The following is a 24223-nucleotide window of genomic DNA, read 5'->3' as shown; positions in this document are numbered from 1 at the left end:
GGTTTGGGGTGGCAACCCGGGCTTGCAAAAAAAAATGAGGGAAATGCTTGTGAGTGCTGGCTGGAAGGGGGAGCTGAGAAATACCTCTGTAGGGTTAACTTATCGCTTCGTGCTGCCCTGTGTTTGGCTGGGACCTATGCAAATATTGAGCAGGTTTTGGGTAGAGTGGATTTGGGTTTGTTCCCAGAGGCTGAGCCCTGCCGCGCTGCTCCAGTGGTGAGCCCTGTGCCCGTGGGTTTGAAGGAATTGGGGAACATTGGTAATTCCCACTTTTCTGCCCTGTTACCCCAGCTTCTTCTGACAGCCCTCTCCTTGCACTGAACTTTTTGTCAAGCCGTGAGCAGTGCTGAGATGAGGTCTCCCATGGGAGACGGTGCTTTTCTGAGTGACCACGATCAGTCCCCAGCAAAACCAGCCCCTTACGCTGGAGCAGGGATTAAAGCCGCTGCTCCAGTGGTTGAGGAGCTACTCCAACTCACCCACAGTGTGGGTGATGGGTGGGCCCGAGGCTGGTGGGTGGCAGGAGGACAAGGGGACTCCGGGCAGGAGGAAGGGGTCCAGGAGGAGCCCTCCCATGGACTGCCCACAGGGTGTTGTGCCAGGCTTCGGGTGCGCAACAGGTTTTGGCAAGAGAGTTCAAACCAGGCACCAAAATGATTCTTTTCATTCTGGCTTTGTTCCATTTTTAGCCATTCCTGGGTGAAAGAGTCCTGCCCCAGTTCTCCATCCTTGTGCCACTGTCACAGGCTCTTCCCCATGGTGCAGGGATTGCCAGCCTTGGAAATGGGAAAGGCAACGGAGCTGCCAGCTCTGAGGAGCTGACTCCTGTGTCACAGAGCCCGCAGAAGAGGCCACTGCTCCTATGGAGAGGATGCCCTCGTCACATAGGGAGAAGGGGATTGCCCATCATGGGCCCTCCATGGGGATGCAGGGGATGGAGAGGGCATAAGACCCACACACACACCCACCAGGTCCATCAGTCTCCCTGCAAAACCATTGCTGGCCCCAGTGGCAGGGCAGCAGGGGCTCGATCCTGCACCCTTTGAACAGGAAAGGTCTCACTGACTTTGAAGGTGCATGATAAGAGCCTGGTCCTGGTCACCCTGACTCCTGCAGTGCACAGCTCCGGGGAGCAGGAGAAATATTGATCCAACGGGGGCCTGGCTTTCATTGGCACTCAGGCTGCTTTTCTATTGCTCTTGCATGGCCCAGGGAGGTCTTGAAGGGGGACAAAATTGGTCAAGGTCCCTTCCTCTGCTGAGACAGTGTAAAGAGGCCATGGTGCAAATGCAAAACAGGGCCTCCTACTCCAGTAACAAAAGATGGAGAGGCATTACTGGCTTCCTGCTCAAAGCTGTGGTGTTTGCAGACACTTCTACAGCCTGTCTTTGTTGTGTCACTAAAAAACAGAAAGAAAGGAAAAAAGAGAAAGGAAGAAAGGGAGAAAGGAAGAAAGGAAGGAAAGAAGGAAGAAAGGAAGGAAAAAAGAAAGGAAGGAAGGAAAAAAGAAAGGGGGAGGATAGGAAAAGCAAATTTACCGATGAGAGAAAAAGCATCTCATGCATGCAGAGTCTGCACAACTTTTCTGCTACAGCAAGAAAAAATCCACGGTTAAGGCAGCGTTTGCTTTCCTCTCATCTTTCCTTCCCCACGAGCTCATTCTTGGCTCGTTACTGCACAGAGCACCCCAGACTGCAGGCAGCCCAGTGTGTGACATTGTCTAATAGCCCCCTGCCCATGGTACCTCAGCCTGATGGGGATGGTACAAACAAGTTTAGCTTTATTTCCTCAGTCCTGACAGTGCTGGGAGGTTGGGTTTGTAATGCTATGTAACGTGGCGATGAGTACAAGAGGCCGGAGGGGACTGTGCCCCATTCCTACCTGCCAGGGAGCCGAGGTGTGATGGGAAGCAGCAGGAGGCAAAGCCGAGCTGACCACGCAGTGGTACCCAATGGAAACATCCCAGCCTGGAAAAGAAACACAGGAACGGCTGAGGGGGCTCCAGCAAATTCCTTGCCATGAACTTTCGCTTTTACAGAGCCCGTTAAATTTCTTCAGCTAATAAATTTACAGGTGGCAAAGTAGGTCACCAAACAGTGTGCAGTTGCAGTCCTTACCCAAAGGTGTAATTAGCCCTGAAAAGCCACGGCTCGTACCCCATCCTTTCACTCTCTTTTCCTTATTTTTGCAACTTTTCAAATCAGTGGTGAGAGACCCCTGCCTGCCCCCACCCTGCCAAGCCCTTGGTGGGAGATGAATGCTGATGTTTTCCTAAGTTTTCCAGGGCTCCCCATTGCACTGGGGAAATTCTTAACATGTTACGGAGTTTTCGGTGTTTTTTTTTCCCCGGGGGAGCTTTTCTAGAGGGGTGGGCTGGAAGTTTCCTCACCCAGAAATAACCATTAATAGAAACACGCAGAGGATGCCCAATGTGAGCTCACCGCTTTGACTGACTCCAAGCAGTTCTTCTGCTGAGCACTTCTTATTTTGTTCTGATGTACCCAGTGCAAAAAAGTAATAGCACCTTCTCCCCAGCCATAAGTACTGGCCGTGTGTTATTTATAGTGAGGAGGCACAGATTGCGTTAGTATTCTCTGAGCAGGGAACAGCAATGAACCCTAATTGACATGAAAGGAGGGATGTAAAAGAACATCCCAGCGCTGCCTTGTTCTTGATTTCTTATCTTTAAAGGGAATCTGTCAAGTGGTGTTGTTTTTTTTTTATCGTTCCTTTTTGTTGTTGTTTAGAAAAAAATTGGTCTTGCCAATGAAAAGGAATAGGGAACTTATTGGAAACCATTTATTGCTCTGTGGGTGTATCACAATTAATTAGCTGGTCTCAGTGCCTATACCAGCAAGAGGAAAGTCAGTAGAAAGGGCCTTGCTAATGTCAAAGTAAAACTCAGAGCCAGGTCACAAAGAGAAAGGAAAAATTGGGAGAGAGAAGGTTTTGGTGTTTGTTTTTTTTTTTATATATATCAACCTCTGTGGAAGGACAATGCACAGCTCTGGAAGCTGCAATGCAATTCTTGAATCTTTGATACTTGCCATTTGGGGAAAATTGTGCCATCCTTACCTGATTTGGATTGCAGAGTTACCCAAGGCATGTTTGAAGTGATCATGGCATGGGGTTTCATTTCATCTCTGTGTCAGATTTTGATTTAAAAAAAAAAAAACAAACAATTAATGCTTTTGCAAAGCAATACCTTTGAAGTTTTTTAATTACTATTATTACTCTTCTAAAACAGTTGCAGAAGTGCTTGAAATGGTCCTTAATTTGAGATGCCAGGAAAATAGTTCAGAATTTGGGAGATGAGGCAAAAGAGACAAATACTGTCAAATGCTTGACCTGTTTTTCAGCTCTTGTTATCAATAGCTGTTATACCCTGGCCCCACTGTTTTATGTGAGATTTAGATCAGTCATGAACATGAGATTTCATACAAAATCTATCACTGTATTAAAAGGAAGAATAGCCTTTTCATGCTAGCCGAACTGTCTACTTTCTACATGAATAATGTTTTATAACCTTGGGGTGGCTGATTGGAACCTCTGCAGTGTTTCTCTTTGCTTTATCTTATGATGGTCTCACTGTCTTTGACCTGTATTGAATATCTCAGTGGGTTTATTTCAATTGCCAGTCACCCCTGAAAATACAAATAATCAAACTTTAATTTACTGATAATGACAAAACACACAGAGCTGGCTCAGGTTTATTTGGCCATACAACCGTTGTTTGCAGAGAAACCCAAAGCATGCTGGCGTGTGCTTGAGAGTGTCAATCTCTCATCAGCAACTAATGATTTTAAATGAGGATGAGCTTTTGACGTGATAGCTCTTCAACGTCAGAAGATGCGTTGATGGCATAGAGATTGTTCACTCTTTTAAAATTAAGGGTGAGGCAATATACTTTGCAAATTTAGGCTTAAATACACATTAAGGGGAGGAGACAAGATCAGCCTTGTTTCTTCCCACGCCTTGCAAGGTGCTTCCTTTGGCCATGAGCGGCGGATGGCTGGAACAATTCACCCCGTACTGGTGACAACGTGCTAGGCTGGCATATGCCAAACCAGAGACAAGGGCAGCTTTGAGCATCCCATGGCCCCGGTCCCACTGCGCTGGAGAGTCCTTTGTTAGGAGGGAGCAGGAAGGTCAGGGTTCAAGCTGCCCCTGAAAGGTGCCTGGAGAACACTCGGAAGCTATGTGATGATGGTACCCTAGTGATGCCTTGTTCACGTGTCATGGTTTAACCCTGCCAGCCACTAAGCACCATGCAGCTGCTTGCTTACTCTGCCCAGCTTCCAGTGGGATGAGGTGGAGAATCTAAAAAAAAGTAAAACTTGTGGGTTGAGATAAGAAGAGTTTAATAACTAAACTAAAAATGTAATATTGGTCATAATAAGATGAAAATATAATAATAATAATAGTAGTGAAAAGGAATATAACAAAATAATAAAACCCAGGAAAAAACAAATGATGCACAATGCAATTGCTGACCACCCACTGACCGATGCCCAGCCCGTCCCTGAGCAGCGATCGGCCCCTCCCCACCAACTCCCCCAGTTTACATACTGGGCATGATGCTCTATGGTATGGAATATCCCTTTGGCTGGTTGGGGTCAGCTGTCCCCGGCTGTGCTCCCTACCAGCTTCTTGTGCACCTCCTCGCTGGCAGAGCATGGGAAACTGAAAAGTCCTTACCTTAGGATAAGCGCTACTTAGCAACAATTAAAACATCAGCGTGTTATCAAGGTTATTCTCACACTAAACGCAAAACACACTGTACCAGCTACTAAGCAGAAAATTAACTCTATCCCAGCCGAAACCAGGACAACATGCAATAACCCCCTTTCAGATTTTACTTATATAATAGGGAGATAGAAGAAAAGGGCAAATATAGCACAGTTTGTTTGCTCTCTGGGGAAATCACACTCCAGCAAATTCCTCCAGCCCCTGTAGGATCACTGTGTTTCGGCACAGACCTAGAAGGAGCTTCCACTCCAAGGACTTAAACTAAGAGAGTAAATAAGGTTGAAAGCACACAAAGCCCTTGGGGTCTTTTGGCAGGCTGCGGATTTTGCAATGTTGACTGTTGCCTAAGAGCTGCTAAGTTATTCCTTCGGAAAAAATGCTGCTTTGTGGGGTGCAACTCCTTCCCCGTGCTCCTCCACTTTGCTCGGTTACTAAATATTTACTACCAACATGATGTTGTGCTCACTGTGGCTCTCCTGGTTTGCTGCTCCTGCCACAGATTGATCTGCTTTTTCAAAATTCTCACATAATTTGCAGTCTTGGTTCTGACAGCTAATTACAGCTAATTGTGGGCCAGCGAGGAGAGCCGGAGCTGCTTCGAGGAGGCTGGAAACAGTGTTTGGAGGGTGAGACTCTAGATTAAACTGGCACAGTCCTCCAAGCCTAGGTGACTTCAAATGGTGTTTCTGTACACATAGGGATGGTCTGATTGAATGTTTTATCCTTTTCCTTAGGGGAAGACATTTCCTGCACGTTATATAAAATGCTTATTTTCATGCATTTTTCTCCATGTTAATCCAGTTAGTTGAAAGCGTTAGAAGTCTATTACAGATGATAAGTTTAAGAAAATAGAGTTTTATCCAGACAGCTGCTCTTACGCTGATTTATTTTGTTTTACATGTTTTTTGAAAGATGCACTCTAAGCACAGACTGACTCCCAGGAGCACAGCCTCATAGCCGGGCTGTTTTTTCCAGGACGAGCAGAGAAAGAATCAAATCCTTAAAGTCTCCAGAAGCCCCCAAGGAGCAGTTGTGCTCGGCTAGCATGGGTTGCTCCTAATATCAGGCAGGGCAGTGTTTAAAAGAGAATAAACCTGCTGCAGCCGTTGCAGAGATGTGCCCCCACACCATGCCAGGGCACACCACTGCTGCTCACCCACTGGCAGGGACCGGGGAAGGGGCTGCTCCCACATCAGCCATAGCCAAGGGTGTGACGACGTGTATTTTGGAAGGGGGATGGCTTGGCTGTCGTTCTCCAAGCAGCTGTATTTACTAGGGGCTGAAATGATGGGAGCTGGCCCCCTTCTTTCCCCCTTGCCCTATCTCCTGGCCTGGCATGCCCACTCCTGCATCTGTTGGTTCCATCGCAGCTGGACTCCACATCTGCCCCATCCCAGTACCTCCTACCTCGGTTTCTCCTCTCTCCCTACGTCTGTGATTTGGGTTAGTACCTCCAAGGGACAGGAAAAGTTTGTCACTGGATGCTCCCGCCGCACCTGGCACAGCGGGGCCCTAGTCTCAGATTTGGCCCCACATGATACAATGAAAGATGCCAGCATGGGGCGCAGAGCCATCCGCTCACTTGGGCTGCTGGGAGGAGGGCTCGCTCCAGATGCGGATTAATTTGCTGAAGTCCCTCATGGGTTGCATGAGCTGTTGTTTCTTGCAAACAGTGCATGAAGACGTGCGGGGAGGCATCCCGGTACCGCAAGGTGGTCTGCGTGGATGAGAACAAGCAATTGCAGAACAGTGGCTACTGCGATGCCAGCAAACGTCCCCCCGAAATTGAGAGCTGTGGGCTGCCGCCCTGCGAGTATGTCTGGATCACCGGGGAGTGGTCGGAGGTGAGTCCCCAACCCCGTCCCCACATAGGGACCGTGCTGCTCAGCACCGGGCCACGCTCTCTTCCTCTTGCCGCTGACCTCGCTGAGATATTGCAACCCAAATGAACAGTGACAGGGCAGCGCTGCGTGGTTTAATTGTTGGTTTTGGGTTTGTTCCTGTGTGCAATTTCCCTGCTGGAGTGAAAGGAGCAGGGCTGTGGAAGAAGACCAGGATATTAAAGACTAAATGCCAGCATGCTCAGAGTCCTAGCTACAGGCAATTTTCTTCCAAAGCACTTTTTTTTTTCTCCCTCTTTGGTTTTGTGCCATTTTATTTCATTTATTTATTTATTTGGTTTTATTCCCATCCCCTCCCAGGGAGCTCCGGGGCCCCGTGAGCTGTGTGAGGGTCCCGGGGAGCATCCGGTGGGAAAGGCAAACCTGGATGTGACCATGGGGACACGTCCTTCCTCGGTGCTGTCTTTGGTAGGAGCAAGGACCTGGTGTGAGCAAAGGCAGCAGGTTCACCCTCATGGCTGGGAGAGGGCTCAGCAAGGAAAATAGATGGGTTTTGCTTGTGGCAGGCACTGCATGCAGGAGGACTCGGGCTAATCTCAGCCTGTTTCCTTCTGCAGCAAGTGAAGGATTACTTTCCACTTGGAGGAACAGCAGAGGGAAATGACAAGGCAGCTGCTGACACAGCACTGATTAAAAAGAAAGAACAAGAAAAGCGAAAAAAGAAAACATGCCAGGACTGAGGGGGAGGAGAGACAAGCCACCCAAGATAGTGCAAGGGGGAGAAATGCAGAGAGATGAGAATTTCTCAGAGCAGCCTGGTCTCCTGGGTGGTTTCCTAAGAGAAATATTAGGGTGCCTGTGCAGCTGGAGGCCTGGCTGCCCCTTGCCCAGACACCCTCTGCCCGCTCCCACCACCTGTGACCCCCCGGGAGCACTTGGGCCCATGAGGACAAAGAGGTGGGTGAGGGCTCGCAGAGCCAGAGCTCTGCTCTCTGCATCTCCCACCTAGCCTTTTGATGAGGAGGGCAGAAGCACTGTTTGTCTTCTAATCACAAGGAAAACCTTCCCTTTCTTCCAGTTGCTGCTAAGTACCCGCAATTCAGGGTCAGTCTTGGCCATTTTCTTTCTCTCTGTATCCCATGGCAAAAGAAAAAAAAAAAAGGAAAAAGAAAAAAGAAAACCCAAATGATAGAGGCATTTCTGAGTTCCCAAGAATATTCTCTTCCTTTCTTTGCCCTTGAGGAGAAATAACATGTGCCCAGGAGCCAACCTGGAGTAAGGAGTCCTGGAGCAGCTGTAGGGGACAGCACAGGGAGGAACTGGGTGCTCAAAGACAGTGTCAGGCACCAGCCCACTCGTAGCCACTCACAATACTCATGGCTCACTTAAATAGTTACTAACGGTCCCGCGGAGCAGCTTGCCATGTTAAAAGCTGGCAAGCCTGCTTTTCCTCCCCATTTCGAGCAGCCTTCCCAAAGCGTGCAGTGCTAACAGGAGCTTCCTCTGCCTGCAGTGCTCCGTCACGTGTGGTAAGGGATACAGGCAGCGCCTGGTGTCCTGCAGTGAGATTTACACCGGGAAGGACCACTACGAGTATGGGTACCAGAACACGGTCAACTGTCCTGGCACGCAGCCGCCCAACATCCAGCCCTGCTACCTCGGGGAGTGCCCCATCTCGGCATCCTGGCGCGTCGGCAACTGGGGAAGCGTAAGTTTGGCAAACTTCTTTTTTTAACTGAAAAAATTGGAACAAACTTATTTTCTTTTTACACCGGGGACACAATCTGAAGGTTTGGCGGGGGAATGTTTAAGAGCTGCATAAATTAATGCAATGAATACCCTCGTGCAGCAGCAGCCCTGGTGTGTGTCAGGCTCCATGCTCCAGACTGAACCCCATCATATGGGGGAGTCCCAGCAGCTACAAGTAGTCATGAGCTCCATGAAAATTCAGATGTAGCCAAAATTTGTGGCAGTGTTGATGGTCATGCTGAATGCTTAGTCAGAAAGGGGGGTCATTGCCAGAAAACAAGGGATTTGAAAGCCTGCTAGAGGGATCGACAGATAGCTGGCAACAGGGGTTGATCCCACTTGGCCACGTGTATGAGCAAGACTTGGGAACGACCAGGCCAAAACACTGGTAATTTGAGCCTTAGAAGGATTTTTCTTTCTTCCCCCCCCCCCCCCCCCCCCCCCCTCCTTCTTACAAATAGTGAGACAGGGCAGGGGAAAGAACTTAGCCTCTTCTGGGGCCTGAACTACAAGATCAAATTTTAGTGAAGGTGATAACATTTCACTTCTTTGGCCTTCTGACATTCTTTGAAATGTGGTGTTTCTCCCATAAATTTGATTTATTAACCCAGTTCAGGCATTCATAGAAATTTGCCAAAACTTTATAAGGCAACGAGGGTCAAGTCAAGCAAAATGCAGTGGAAGTTGTCGCAGTAAATGACAGAGCTGTTTGAAACCGAAGTTCCTCCTGCCCCATAGGAAGCTTCAGATCCTTCCTGTGAGTCAGGGCAGAGGAGTTACAGCAAAGAGCTCAGCCTCAATTAATTGGCTTTTTCCCCCAGAATTTCAGTGCAAAATGTCCAACTTGCTAATAGAACTTCATTGCAAAGAGTATCCATTCCAGAGAACGAGACCTTTCTCCTTGCTTTGGGCTGCTGAAGAGCCCGGTGACTACCAAGCGCCACGACCCTTCTCATCTCTGATTTTCAAAGGGTTTTAATGTAAAACACCATCACTTTTGATGAGTAAAGAGAGTCCTGCTCAGCTCCTTAGTTAAGTTTTATGGATTTGGACCTGATAAAGAAGAAACGCCAAGCTGCGAATACCATGAGCCATTGAAGACGATCTCCTTCATGGTGCACTCCCTTAGACTAATCATTTCTAAATAGACAAGCAGCATCATTTTCTTGGCCACCTAACCTGTTACCTGTAGAAAGAGCTGACTTTCAGTTCTCAAGTACTTGAAAGAACAAGTTGCGGAGGGGGAGCAAGGTGCTCCCACCTCCCATAGCCTGTGCTCAGCAGCAGCAGCCAGCCCAGACAAGCTGCTCCAGTAACTTGTACAGTTTCAGCCTTAAGATTGCCCTTGATTTGGACCGTTTGAGGATGACCCAGTGTTTGTGCAGATTTAGCCATTTTTCCAGAGGGTGAGGGGAGAGAAGGTTTTGAGGCTGCAGGTTTTTTGGTGCGATTTGGATAGAAAACAACAACCCACATCGTGTTTGCTCAGAGGCCCCTGTCAGCGTTCCAAGCAATGTCTCACAGCCACCAGGAGAGGATTTTTACCATTCAGACCTTCTGGTGAAAATTTCTCTCTTGTACAACCTTCCTAATGTGAAAAATAAACAATTTCACTGGAGCACGTGGTTCACCTTAACCAACTGCCTCATCTAGTAAAGTGTGCAAGTGCTAAGCAAAGTGTGGTAGTCATCTTGAAATAATTAATGACGATGATAATAACGAATGGATTAATAATTAAAGGGACTATGCGTTTGATTAAAATTAAGCCTATGTTTGAACACTTTGCAGGATTAGGGCCTTTGCTGCTGTCTCTTGGTACAAGGGAACAGTCTGCCTGTTCTTCTGGAGCCCAGAAATCCCTGAGATAAAATGCGAATCTCTGCCTTCTGTGTTGCAGTGCTCTGTCACCTGTGGGGTTGGAGTCATGCACCGGTCGGTGCAGTGTTTGACAAACGATGACCAGGTCAGCAGTTTGTGCCATGCGGATCTGAAACCCGAAGAGAGGAGGACGTGCCACAACGTCCATGACTGTAAGTCTGCGGATTTGCACCTTTCTTTGCCTTTCTTGTGGCTTCAGCATCTTTTCCCATCAAACTACTTAGAGATATGCAGTATTTCCAAGCGTTGGGAGCCATCCAAATAAGCACTAAGGCACTTCAGGGAAACCTCTTAAAAATAAACAAGGTGTTTTGATGCTTTGGATGCCTCACAGTGTTACAAAAGGAATTTTGACGTACGGTTGCTCAGCAACTACAAGTATTTCTGTTTTGTTTCAGGTGAATTACCAAGGAGTTGCAAAGACGTTAAAAATCTCAAAAGTGTCACTGAAGATGGCGAATATTTCCTTCAAGTCAAAGGAAAGATGTTAAAGGTGCATTTCAGCAACAGATTGATAGTTAATGCATTTCCCGAAGACGCAAGAGGACCCTGCGTGTGCTCTTCACTTCCACCCTTGGATTTTCTACCTTCAGTTTTCTCAGCAATCCCTTTGCACGTGATGCCTGACAAAATTCTGGCTTCTCTCTCTCAGGTGTATTGCTCTGGGATGCAGACTGACAGCCCGAAGGAGTATGTGACCCTTGTAAACGGAGATGCAGAGAATTTTTCAGAAGTGTATGGATATAGGTAAGAAATCCTTTAATCCTGAGCTTCATAATATTTTTGTTTTCCATGGCAATATTTTCCAGTCATGAGTAGAAAGGGTTTTCTTTTGATTTAGATTGCATAACCCGACTGAATGTCCATATAACGGGAGCAGACGAGAAGACTGCCAGTGTAGGAAAGATTACACAGCAGCTGGGTTTTCCACCTTCAGCAAAGTAAGGCTGGACCTGAACACTATGCAAATAATAAGTGAGTAAAAACAGGGCCTTGCCATTAAAAAAAATGTTTATTTTACACAAATATAGCTGTAACTACAAGCGAGCGATAGTACTCTAGTGAGCAATATTCCTGAGCTCTCCTGTTAAAAGCTGCTTTTAAACTCGTTCACCTATTTACTGCTTTACACTTAAAGACTGCAACTTGAGTACATCAGAGATGCTCATACTATTTCTCTGTAATATGGGAAAATATTAAGACTGCTGGTATATCTGCTATGCAGAATGAATATTTGCGTGCTCCCAGTAGGCCAGTGTATTTTTTGAAGGATTTTATTTCATTTGGTCTCCTATTTTCAAAGTGGACTCAGACAGGGAGCTTAGCTAGGGAGGAGCCAGGGCAAAGGAGGCTTTTGGCAGGGCCAGACCATGGGGAAATAACTTGTGTTGAGAGTGATGGAGCTGAGGCCGTGGATTTGCAGGGACGGAGGGGACTGTAGCTGTGCAATATAAGTGATACCCTGTCTGTCTTGTCATTCATGGGAGCTAGGAGCCATCCTGCTGCTGGAGAACCCACAGCATCTTATAGGGTTATAGTTTCAGTCCCTCTGACTCCAGGGATGCTATCAGTTTCCAGCAAATGTTTTAAAAATACAACATACTGTTGGGGGTTCATTCAGTAAATAGAAGAGGTTTTTCAGTAAATCAAAATCCTTCCTTGTAAAATGACTCTTTATCTGATAAGGTTTTTTTGTCACTTAATTTTCAAGCTATGAGACCTCCCAGTCTATCAAGCTGTAAAAAGCTACTAATAGTCTGTAAAAGCTCCTAGGTAAAGTTCTCAAAGGAACCACCCTCGGGGAATTTGATACCAGCTCCCTTTGAATTTCAAAAGGAGCTGGGCACCTACTTCTGTCAGGCAGGAGCTATCTCACATCCCCATCTAAATGAGTCTCGATTACTTCAGATCCCTCCAGAACAAAATATCCCAATTCCCTTTGAAACCCCGACCCCTGGGCTAGGGCAGCCAGGAGAGCACAGAGATAGTTGTTTGCCTTTGTTTAAAAGGGAGATTTAGGAGGTACCGTGGCCTTCCTGAAAGTGGTGAATTTTCTGATAGAGGAATAAAACCCAAGACATGAGTTCGAGGTTTTTTGTTATTTATACCCGGGCCCTAAATCACCAATGTGCTTAAACAGAGCTGTGAACGTTGAGCCTGTAAGTGTCCTGTTAAATTCAGTGCTCCTGTGCTGGGAGTCACATGTGGGATGAACGGGGGGATTTAATATTAAAAATCCAGCAGTCTTGGCTCTCAAGATTAATGTATGAAACCAGCTGTAGTGAATGTAAACATTAGCAAAGAGCATGTTTATGTTTATTTTGTGTTTCTCCTTGCATCTTTCTTTCCGTGTTATTCACCAAACTATTCTCCACAGCGACTGATTTACAGTTTGCACGGACACATGATGGACGACCCGTTCCTTATGCCACTGCTGGGGACTGCTACAGTGCAGCCAAATGCCCGCAGGTATTTGACAATAGCATTTCATAGGAATCATTGCCATTTGTTACATTCAGGCCCTCTATTAATTACTGCCGATCGCACCAACCCAACTTCAGTGAGGGTCACATCTCAGCGATCAGAACTTTTTTCCTTTGTCCATGTAGAAAGTACTTTCTGTTTTCCATATGGGAGAATGTCAGGTTATTTTCAGGCCAGCGTTGGGACTGGCTATGGGACATTCCCCAGGGCCTCAGTCAACAGTAAAGGAGAAAAGGAAGAAGAAATAAGCTGTGGGAGAAGGACTGGACTCTGCGTGCGTAGTTGAAGGCAAGGGCATCGGTCTGTGGCAGGGCTTGGTGGAAATGCAGGGCAGGGAGAGCAGTAATGAATCAGGCCATCAGGATGCTCTGGGACCCTGCCTCTGTGCTCTGCAATCTCGTATCCACTGAAACCGCTGTTTGCAGGGGTGCAAGAAGATGGGTGAGATAACCCCTCTGGATGGAGAAGGCAGCAGACAGACAGTCGGACTCCTGCCATGCCAGCTCAGGGGGGAGATGCCCAAGAGGAGAGAGCATTTGTGGGGTAGAAACAGGTCAGGTTTCTGCCATGGGATGGACAGAGCCCATCTGTCAGAGACCACAGTGGTACTTGCCAGCTTCTGCCCCACCATCCCCACACCCCGCTGCTTATTTTCAGAGCAGCCCGGTGAGACCATGGCACGTTCCGCTTTGGGGCTGTGAAAACCCTGACAAAATGAAGGTAGTGCCTGCGCATCAGGGCAAATCCAGCCTTTCCCAGCACCGCGGGGTGCCTGGCCATGAAAACATGGAGCTGGGCATAGGCTAAGTTGCCTCCTCGGTAGCTCCGAGAGGTGATGTAGGGCATCTAGCCCAGTTGCTTAGAAAAAATATGCTTTCTTGAAAGTCTTTCGGAAGCTAATTAACACTGTGCTATAAGTGGCTTGCTCCATGTCCCCAGCACACCTAGCTTTTGTGGAGCTGAGGGATGATAAGTGATATGTTTGGATAGTCCAAGATATTGAGTGGGCCATATTTGCAAAGGACATTAAGCAGGGAGTCGCAGGAACAGACGGCAGAGGGCAAACCTCTCCATCTCCTTCCCTCCCTATTTTCAGAGCTGACACTTTTCTGCACAGCTCAGCGGCTTAGGGATTGACTTCTTACCTCGGGAAAGCTCATGAATGTTAATATCCATCCACCTGACCCAGACAGTTTGCTCCTCGCAGAAGATCAGCATTCCCGAGGCGGCAAGTGGAAGCAGCAAAGCTAACAGCCATCTGGTACCGCACGGCTGTGCTGGGCTGCGGGTCAGCCTGGGGATGAGTCCGAAGTATCCATCCTCGGGTCCAGAAACTGGCAGGGCTGGGGTCTCCCATGGGGGTAAGGGGAAGGCTGGGAAGTTGTGCATTGGATGCAGGCATAGCCCTTAATTTTCCATCCATTTTGTGCATTTTGAGACAGGGGGGAATGAAGGATAAGAGGTTTTTAAGGAATAAACAAATGAAAGAGTTTTGATTTTACTGAAGTCTAGGGGGCTGAGGGGGGCAAAGTGCCTAGTGGAAAATAAGGAAAACAAGGACAAGTGTGCCCTCTCCAGTTGAGGAGGGAGCAGTGAGAGCGGCTGCAGCACATCCCTGGGGTACCTTTCCCATCAGCTGCTAGAGCACGTCAGGCTCTGCAGTTTGCCATGGACAAGCCAAGAATGCCCTCAGCCGGCAAATCGTGAAAAAGCAGTGCAAAACCGAGAAAAAGCAGTAAAAAACCAAGAAAAAGCCCCTCCTTCCCTGCAGCCACCAACGAGAAGGAAATTCCTAACCCGAGACATGCTGTGATTTGTACAATATGTGCTAATCACTATCAGAGCGATGGAAAAAAAATGAAAACATTGCTGGCCAGATCCTGTTAGAAAAGGGACACCGTGGCAAGCTACGGGAGGCCAAAGCACGGTGTTTCAGGATAACCAGGCTCATCTGCTTGTTTTTTAGGGTCGCTTCAGCATAGACCTTTACGGGACAGGCCTGTCCCTAACGGGAACAGCAAAGTGGCTCTCGCAAGGGAATTATGCAGTGTCGGAAATTCAAAAATCCCCAGTAAGTTGTAATTTTAATTATGGTTGTACCCGTTCATGAGAATTTTTTAATTGCCACGTTGTCTTTCGCGGCAACATCTTCCAAATAGAGACTAACAAAAAACTTAACATCTGATAATAAAATGTTGCCTGTAATTGTATGGCAAGGGGGGGCCCCATAGTGGGTTTAACTTGATCTGAGTTATTGCAATTAATTAGTGACCCTGCTTAACTATGAAGCTGAAAACGCTGAGTGCTGTGAGGCAGACATATCCTTAATTAGTTGTCTGAGATGTCCAGCATGGAGTGTGCATCACACGACAGGCAGGACCAAGGCACGGGAGCAGGGCTGCAGAGTGGGGCTTGACTTGCCGGAGAGGGTCTGGGTGCCAGATGAGTACCTTGAGTAGGAATTATTCCCAAAACGTTGCTAATAAAGTGTGGAGGATGTGGACCTTCCCACTGGACTGGTCTGGGTTTATCTCCTTGGGAGAGACTCGAGTGACCCAAGCTCCGGCAGGCTGGGGCTGCCCCGGGGCACCGTCCCCTGCGGCTGCCTGTGGCTCTGCTGACCTGAGGCCACCGGGTAAGCCAGGCAGGCCTTGAACATCACTCCACAGCCAAATTTGAACTTGTACTCCTTAATTTGCCTGCCCGTTAACACCTCCGTCACTGTGTGCCTTCACACTGTTGTTTCTGTGTCATGTTCTGAAATTGGAGAAACCCAGGATTGCTTTTTTGGCTGTTAACTTCATGTGAGTCATCCCGATTGCCCCTGTTAAAACTCTCCAAAGGAAGTCACCATAATCATTTAACAAAAAGCGATTTGCAAAATATCCCCTCCTGTATTGCTGTCAGTCTCCTTGGCTCTGGGGAGATCCTTGAGCCCATGAGCCTTGTCAGTGCTGCTGCTCTTAAAGGAGAATTAAATGATCCGACCATGCTGCAGCAAAAGCATCCTCCAGTGCAGGTAGAAGAGGACTGGCACAGACCCCGTATGTTGGTTCTGGCAGGTGCTTTGCTATTCTTCTCCCCTTCAGAAAGGAGAAGCCCAAGCAGCCGACTGAGGAGCTGTGGAGAGCAGACACCATCACGGCTGGCAGAATTAAAACAAACTTTAAGGGACAGGGGGTCTAAGCTACAACTCTTACCTCCATCACTCGGTGGCATCTGTCAAGCACTGTTCCAAGGGTGTAATTGCCAACAGGAGCAGAAGAAAGAAAGGCATAGTGAGAAGAGATGATAGCAGCCTGCTGCAATTACAGATCAATAGTGTCAAGGGCAGGATGGAGCTCATTTAAAAATAAATGCTTTGTGCAAGCTTGTCCTGCGCTTAAGTCCAATTTTCTGGTAATTGAGGCTTGAATTCCCCTCAAGGACTGTCTGTCCGCTGTAATGACCAAGAGGGAAAAGACTCTGCAGATGTGGGATAAGGAAGGCCAGATGGAGGTATTAATCTCCTGACTCAAGACCAGAGTTGCACCAGGCTTGCTGGGCTCTCCTGGAGACCAGGCCAACCCCAGGACCACTCCATATTTTCCTTTATCTTTTCTGGCTGTGGAAATGCAGACCTGAGGAGAGATGGCACCTTAGCAAGTGGCATAGCCACAGCCCATCGCTTTCCCTCTCGTCTTCTCTCTGGAGCCACTCCAGGCCTTTCCCTTCCAAATGGATCTTTCCTGGTATTGCCTGCAAATATCCTTCCTGTGCCCTTCACGTGCTCAGACACAGCTGAGGAGCTGTTATTCTCTAGATGTGGTTTTGCTCTTGCATGAGCCAAGTTTTCCGCTCATTACGGTTATTTACTGTGGGGCAAGTTGGAGAAAGCAGATACCCTTGAGATATCCCTCCAAATGGCCTTCTCCTTGGGCATCTTTCAACGTAATAAATCAAAACTACCCTTTCTTATTTGTGTTCACCATCTGACCTGGTAGCACTAAATAGAATTACATTTGCATATATTTAAATATAACGGTGACTTTGTAGATTGATGTAGGCATAAATTGTTTTCCTTCCAAGGCATTTTCTATTAAAAACCCTGGCTAGAATGACCCGGATCTGGCCCTTCCACAGCATGGAGTTCCTGAGCCCTTACATGAAATGTTATTTCTGATTTTACCTGCAGGATGGTACCAAAGTAGTAGGAAAGTGTGGCGGTTACTGTGGGAAATGTACTCCATCATCTGGAACAGGCCTCGATGTTCAGGTGTTATAGCGATGGTGAGTTCCCAGCTGCTTCTGCATGAAGGGAAATCTTCCCAAAAATGTTCCGAAGGAGCAGATCAGGCCGTGCTTGCAAAAGCACTCCTGCATCGGTGACAGCCACCCACCCCACGCAGCATCCAGGGATCCCATGCTCCCAGTCCTCACTTCCCCCAGTAACCCTTACGGGGTAACCCAGTAATCCGCTATCAACTGGAAACGCACTTCCCACCTCGCTGGCACTGGCTTTGGCTCCGCTCTTGTGCCGATTTCTCCAGTTACAGGTTTCAGAGGTGAAGATGATGATTTGACTCTAATGTGCACTTTGTCTGCATTTTCCAGGTTCTCTGAGAGCAGCCAGCGGACGTGAGATGGATGAAGGATAGCGATGCAATACCTCTGCCTTCCACTTTTTTATCTGTTTATGTGTGTACATACATCGCATATTCTTATTGTACAGTATAATATTTATGTTTGGAATTATTTATTTTGATTAATATTTTTGTACGTAAAATCATTATATTAAGGCTGCTTTTACTATTTTTATTTTTTATTGTTAAATCCTGCAGTCAAACCACTGCATTTTGCGTACTCTACATTATATGTAGCATTATGACAAGTGATACTTTATTGTCACTGTATTCAGTTGTTTACTTTCAATCAGTAATTTTCCTTCAGTTACGGGCTGCTTTGGCCCTCCACGGTGCTACACAATCTGCATAGGGGTATTTTTGGCATTTCAATCTGTCTTTATGTAAGGAAAACAGACAAGATGTGCTTAAATTTTATTTTTAGGGATTAGGCCGACAGCACTCAAGGAAAAAATGACAATGAATACAGTGCTAGTTGCATTAGCAATCTTTATCTTCTAGGTATATTTTGAATTTCACATGACCTCTGTGGCCAGTGCTAAAAGCACTGGTTTGGTGCTAACATGATATTTATTAATGCTCTGTAGTTTTAGTTAATCCAGTGCCTTTATCAGTGAAAAAGGGAAGAAAGCAGAAAAATTGTCAGGCGATTCAAATAAATTAAGATCTACCCCAGGTTTAGGAAAATTCCTGCAGATGGATCTTCAGCTCGAGCCCCTTTTTCGTAGGGCTCTGAAGTGAACTCACTTTTTAGAAAAACATATCTTTGTCTCCTAATTGCATGTGCCGCTGTGCTTCCTGGCTCCATCTGGAAGCGGGGTATTAACTCATCCCAGACAGGCTGATCAGGCCATATGTTTCCCTGGGCTGGGCACTGAGAAGCGATGCAGTTTCTTACAGACGTTGTCACAAAATTCTAACCTGAAGCCGAAAGCACCCCCGCCGTGTTATCGCCCTGCGGGGCCAGTGAGGACCGCAGGGTCTGTGGCAGGGGATGGGGGGCAGCATGCCCAGCCAAGCCACCCCTTCCTTTTGGCAGGGGGACTCCATTACTCCATTGCAGGCACCTGCAATGTTTCCCCAGCTTCCTACTCACTCACAGACCATCTGCAAAGGGAGGTTTCAGCGCCGGCTCTGCCTCGTTTCAACAAGATCACTCTGTACTTACAGATAACTCTGCCCCCCCCTTCAAAAACAAGCTGCTTTACGCCTACTTCTGTGTTGCTTTGGATCTTCCTGGTAAGGCATCTGCGCTCCTTGCCTATCTGCCATCCCATGTACAGCCAGACCTTAAGCATTGGCTTTTTTTTATATATATAAATTGAGGAGACATCTCCCATAGGCGCCGAATGCGGCTGTGCGATGGCTCCTGCCTGTACATAGCCCGCCGCTTGTGGCACGCCGCGTTTTCGCAGAGCTTCGTAGCACGTTGAACGGGGGTGATGTGACCAGATTATTTTTGTAGTCTATGACTATGTCCCTTATCTCTTTCTCCACAATTTTACTTAGTGATAGGAAGATGCTGTCCCTTCACCTTATATGTCGGGGCAGCCAGGAACACAAAGTACAAGGAAAGGAAGCTTTTCAGCACAAAATTGCCAGCAGTTTGAAAAACCAAAGCGGCTTATCTGCTATTTCAGGTAACTCTTTCAATTTTGGATGCAAATGGTTAACAAACGCAACCTCAGGATCTTCTGTGAGTCTTTTGCAGAGCTCCCCAAAGGATGTGTAATCAGTCTGTTACAAAACAGCCGAATCAATAGTGATAAAGGATCTGATCCTTGGATTCATAACCTATGCGTGTGCCGGGCTGTGTTCAGCCTTCAGAGTGAAACCTGTCAGCCTGACAGTCGGGGATCGACACATCCACGTCAGCCAGGAGACATCTCACAGGCGAGCAGGGCTGTGTCACGGGCCAGCAGCTAAAGAACTGGTGCTCTACACTTATTCTGTGTGTGTCTCTGCTGCTCTTATTCATACGCAGGCTTAGAGGAATGAATGAGCCTCTTACCCATCATTTGGGTTTTTTGGCTTAATAGCACATAAGTAGAGATGATCGTATCTTAGACTGATTTTTCACCTACCTTGTATGTCTATGCATAACAATAATAAATTCTACCTTTCTGAGAAAAATGCCAAAAATACCATTTCAAAGGTGAAAGAAAAGGGAAATGGCAAGGGGAAAAGGGAAAGCGAAAGAGGAAAAAGGGAAAGGGGAAAGGAGTAGTAATGGAATAGTGATTTTTTTTTTTTTTTTTAATGATAATTGCTTATGTATAACTTCTGTAGGGGAAAAGGGAAAATTGCACTATGAACTTTAGAAAGAAACAGTGGTGCTTAGAAAGTACAGGCTTATTATATTCTCTCTAATGAAGTGAATGGCTATTTATAAAAAGAAATATTATTTTGACCTGTACACATTCATTTCTACCATATAGTTTCACAGCAGCTATTAACAGAGCAAGAGAAACCTAAAAAAATGTTAAATAAACTATAAGGGAAAAAAATGATAGAGCACTGATCCTGTGGTTCATTAATGGGCTTCATTAAATAGGAATAGACTTTGAGGACCAGAAACATTAGACATTTCTTGTTCAGGAAACAACTCTGGGTTTGGTACATCAATGTCGTTATTTTTCTACAAACTGGGGGTTTTGTTGCAAGCACTTTCCTGTACAGTGTTTCTTTTCTTTCTGCTTATACTCGAAATGAAAAGACCCGTAAGACATGTCTGTATGGTCTTTCTGCATTTGCCATCGTATTTCAATACCTGTGTGCTATTATAGAGGCAAAATATTTTGTACACAAGGGAATAATACATGGAATGGTAAACATTCTTTTCTGTGCTGGTGTTTATTTCCAAGCTTTGGGTTCCTTGTTTGATTGTCCCATACAAAAGGAACAAGGGAGGGTAATAATGTTGTTTATATGGAGCCCTGCCCCAAGCCCACGTTGGAGTCTGTGGACCAGGGACCATCTTGGAGAATGGCCACGGCCACCCAGTTGTGTCCTGCCAGTCGGATAGACTGATGCTCCCCAATTTCTGTCCAGGAAAGGAGTACCCCAAGGTACAAAAAGTACACGAGGACGTCTCAGAGGTACCCTGTGCACTACTCAGATGTGCCCGGTGAGCAGCTGGTGCTGCCATCCACACACCAGGAACATCCCTGCCCGTGGGACTATAAGGGAGCCAAACAGTTCATTTTGCAAATGCTTTTGAAGGATGAGCTGGGATACTGGACCTGGTCCACACCGCTAGTGGTGCTATTTAAAGAAATCTGCAAAGAAATTCAACTTTTCTAAGTTTGAAAAAATAATATTGAATATCCAAGAAAATTCAGGGAGAAGAAATTTGGGTTAAAAGGAAGCAAATGTGGGGACCAGCTCCCAGGAGGGCAACCAAGTGACAAACTGCAGCCAGTCTTACATCGCCTCTGTCCCAGAGGCTGCCGGTAAGAGTGAAGAAGTTGCATTTTTCTGTTCTCCCTTGTATGTTCCTCATGCTTTGTCTCAGAAAATGCGGCAGATCCCTTAGTGCTGGCAGCTCCAGCCTTTTTCAGCTTCTATGTTTTCAGTCCAGAAGGAGAGAGGATACCTTTCTCGTGCTAGCTAAAACACTGTCAGATACAGAAAACGGAACACACGGCATTTCAAAAGCTTGATTCTTAGCTGAAATGACCAGTATCTTAAAGGTGTCTTTCTGTCATTTATCCTTAATAAATGATTACAAAGACTTTAAACGTGGGCTGCTGTGGAATTAAGGGGTCTGTGCACAGCCCCTGAATCATAGTTAACCTGCTAGCCCTGTATAATGGCATGGTCGTTTTAACACTTTTGATGCTTAGGTCCGGTTATTCCATGAAAATTACAGCACTCTTCTTCAGCCTCGTTGTACAGCCTATCAAGACTAATTGCTCCAGGGACAGAAGTGATTGCTTCATCTCTTCAACATTCTCTTCTGCCCCAATAATGGGCATTTTTTTCTTCTATAGAAAAATAAAATGCGTTTTGTTGAAGGCTGTTGGAAATGCACATCTCAAGGAGGTAATCTTAAATCAGGACATTTGCTAGAAAACCTTCCTCTCCTGCATAGTCATGCTTCGAAAATTGTATTGAAAAAAATGAGGAGAGGTGGAAAAGACCAAGGAGGGCAGTCTGGGCTTGAAAGACAATTTTTAGCTGAGGCACTTCCAGGCCTGGTCTAGTGCGTCTTTCCAACACAACTCCTCTTCCCAAACAGAGGTTTGAGGGCTGACTTAGAGAAAGCATTTCAGTCGGGGGCAGAGCGTCGAGGTGAGACAGTTCAGGCAAAGACACAGAAATTCAACCCAACCCAGGAGTCATTAACAGTTGAAGCAGCTCAGCCCATGTGGTAAGTTCTCCCATCGTTTGAACTCTTCAAATTGAGAACTCTTCAAGTCAAGTCTTTTTAAGAAATACATTCAAGTTCATCTAGAAGTCACTAACCTTAGTAGCTGTTAGTGGGAAGGAATGAGTCCCATGGTGGTACAAATTCCTGGAGGCAGCTCTCCAGCTTCCGTTGTGCAGGAGGAAGGAGCCGATGGGCAAAAGTGGTGCCTGTTGGTCTCACTCCAGTATTTTCCAAGCATTTTTGCCCGCACTGGAGTAATCCAAGCAATTGGAATTGTAGCCTCCCAGAAGCAGATTTAGTTGACAAGTTTCTGACCTCTCTTTGCAACAGTGAGATGAAGAATGCTAAGAGGTTATTTTTGGTCTTCACGGAAGAGTCTAAGTTTCCACTTCAAAGTTGGCTTAATTTTTCAGCTATTTTGTATTACTAACCAAAGGCACAGTTTTTGAAAAATCAAAACGAGAATATTGGTTTTGATCTAACGCATATGCTTTTCATACTTTATTTCGGGGGAGGGAGGGTGTGTGTGTGTTCCAATTAAAAAACCAAACAACAAACCTGTGAAATTTTCCATTGAATGACTTCTTCCTCCCTCTAGTTCTAAATATTACTTCTGAAGTGTTTGGAGACATGATCTATTGACCATAAGTACAGGGAGATCTGATGTAGGTACCATTCTAAGCCAAGGAGAAGTAGAAATACATTTCTCCTTTGTGAAGGTGATTCCGGTCCTTCAAGGCAGTGGCTGGAGGTGAAGTGCAGAGGCTGAGGCCATGCACGTCAATCCATTTCCACCAGGAAAACCTCAGTTCTGCTGTGAGTATAAGAGCCCAAATGGTTTCCATGTTACATCTCCTTGCAGGTTTGGGCACATGCCTAGCTTTAATGCTCCTGCTCAGTCTGAGCCGCCAGCAGTGATATCAAGCTGCAGCTACTTAAACATTTGTTGTACTCAGTGTCTCCATCTCTGAGAATATCAGTGTAAGGAGAAGAGCCAGAAGTCTGGAGTAATCGCTGAATACGAATGCCTTTGTATGCAGGGCAGAGGGTACAGGGGGAGGCAGGGCTCTGTGTATTTTCTTTCTTAAAATCATTACTTGGCTCCATTCATATGCTTATAATTTCTTCATCCTTCTTTAATCTGTGACTACATTTCAGACGAGCAATTAAATTAATCAGGTCTTTGCTGCATTGTCCTTTAGTAATCCATCCTCGCTGGCTTGCTGACCTTTCTCTTTGAAGCTATTCACTGCTTACTGCCCGCCTTCCCCCACCGCCACGCAGAAAGGAATATTTGCTGTGAAATGCTTTAATTGCTCCCGCTCACGGTAGCAAGGGAGCGGGATGGCTCCTTGCAAACTGACTGGCAAGAACAAACGTGTTCAGGTTAGCTGCTGTGACTGGCAAATCAAACGGGGACCTATTTGCTCCCATGCCTCTCTAATCCCCTCGGCAGGCGTGAGCAAAGCTGCCTGCAGCAAAGGATGCAGGCAGGTACCAGATGCTGCGAGGGGCTGGAGCTCTGGCCTTATGCATGGCTGGGCTCCCCAGATGAAGTTGTCTCAACTTGGGGTCTCAGGTTGGATTAGCCCTTTAGAGCAGGGGCCAGATTTGTGGTGTTGGGAACATGCAACTGTGCGTTTGCCCCCGAGGCTGGCGCTTTGCCGGAGCTTAGCTACAACAAGCACGTACCCACTGGTGGCAATCTAGCCCTGCTTGAGAAAAATGAGCTACGGATAAAACGTACCCATATTAGCTGAACTGGCAAATAACTGAGCTCTGAAATAATAAACCGCGTATGGTGTGGGCCAAGCTGCTGAAAGGAGGAGTCGTTCAGCAGTTGCCACGGAGGTTTGCTTCCTGGCAGTGGCAGGGAATAACACGGTGAGTCGGAGCCTTGCCTTGTGAGAGCAGAAGCCAGTGGCTTTTCTTCCCATCTGCGCTGGGGCTCAGCTGCTGAAAGACTTTGCTGTCTTCCTTTCTACTTCACTGCTCTCTTCCCGGGGGATCTCTGAGCATACCAGGTCACTTCAAATCCAGGTGTCTCGGCGAACAATCCACCCGCATCAGTGGCACAGGTGATCTAAGGAAACCTCAGCCAAGGGCATTACAGCAGACGGCTCTGCTGAGTTTTGCTTGAGCTGCTGTCCCCATCCAGGTGAGGAAAATGGAGAGATGATGCCCTCCAGATACATATCTTTAAGAGATGCTCCTAAATTCTGCTGACCGATTTGCATAAAGTGGGATATCCTAAAGTCCTTCCAACAGCTCTTTTCAACATCTACAGCTTCATCCCATCTCAGTGGGTGTGCCTTGTGCTGGTGCGTACCAAACCTGGAATAACCCCTGAGAGCTGCACACCCGCCCCGGGAGAGGCTGCCTTCCTCAGGTGCCCGAGATATTCTGCTTATATCCCCCTCTTCATCAGTTTTCTTCCACATTGTGCAAGTGGTATGTGAAGCCTTCCAGATATGACTTGCATTCAGATTTCACTAAGGGCATTTTCCCATTTGATCATTCCTAATGGC

General features: G+C 46.7%; 1 protein-coding gene across 1 annotated transcript in view; it reads left to right on the top strand.

Annotated features, from left to right (window-relative positions):
• Window positions 1–16965, top strand: part of ADAMTS9 (ADAM metallopeptidase with thrombospondin type 1 motif, 9) — a gene marked incomplete at its 5' end in the record, with an annotated part of 81696 nt that extends 64731 nt beyond the window's left edge. Inside the window, 9 exons of the mRNA XM_009708926.1 lie at window positions 6423–6593; window positions 8104–8298; window positions 10237–10369; window positions 10616–10710; window positions 10870–10964; window positions 11059–11192; window positions 12595–12686; window positions 14668–14772; window positions 16876–16965. Coding sequence (XP_009707228.1) covers window positions 6423–6593; window positions 8104–8298; window positions 10237–10369; window positions 10616–10710; window positions 10870–10964; window positions 11059–11192; window positions 12595–12686; window positions 14668–14772; window positions 16876–16965 — 1110 coding nt within the window. The remainder of the gene's footprint in view (window positions 1–6422; window positions 6594–8103; window positions 8299–10236; window positions 10370–10615; window positions 10711–10869; window positions 10965–11058; window positions 11193–12594; window positions 12687–14667; window positions 14773–16875) is intronic.
• Window positions 16966–24223: the final 7258 nt, after the last annotated feature.

Source organism: Cariama cristata, unplaced genomic scaffold, assembly GCF_000690535.1.
Source record: "Cariama cristata isolate BGI_N322 unplaced genomic scaffold, ASM69053v1 scaffold15230, whole genome shotgun sequence".
In the NCBI taxonomy this organism is placed as follows: Eukaryota; Metazoa; Chordata; class Aves; order Cariamiformes; family Cariamidae; genus Cariama; species Cariama cristata.
Note: the sequence above shows the minus strand (reverse complement) of the source record. Positions and strands in the feature narration are given on the sequence as shown.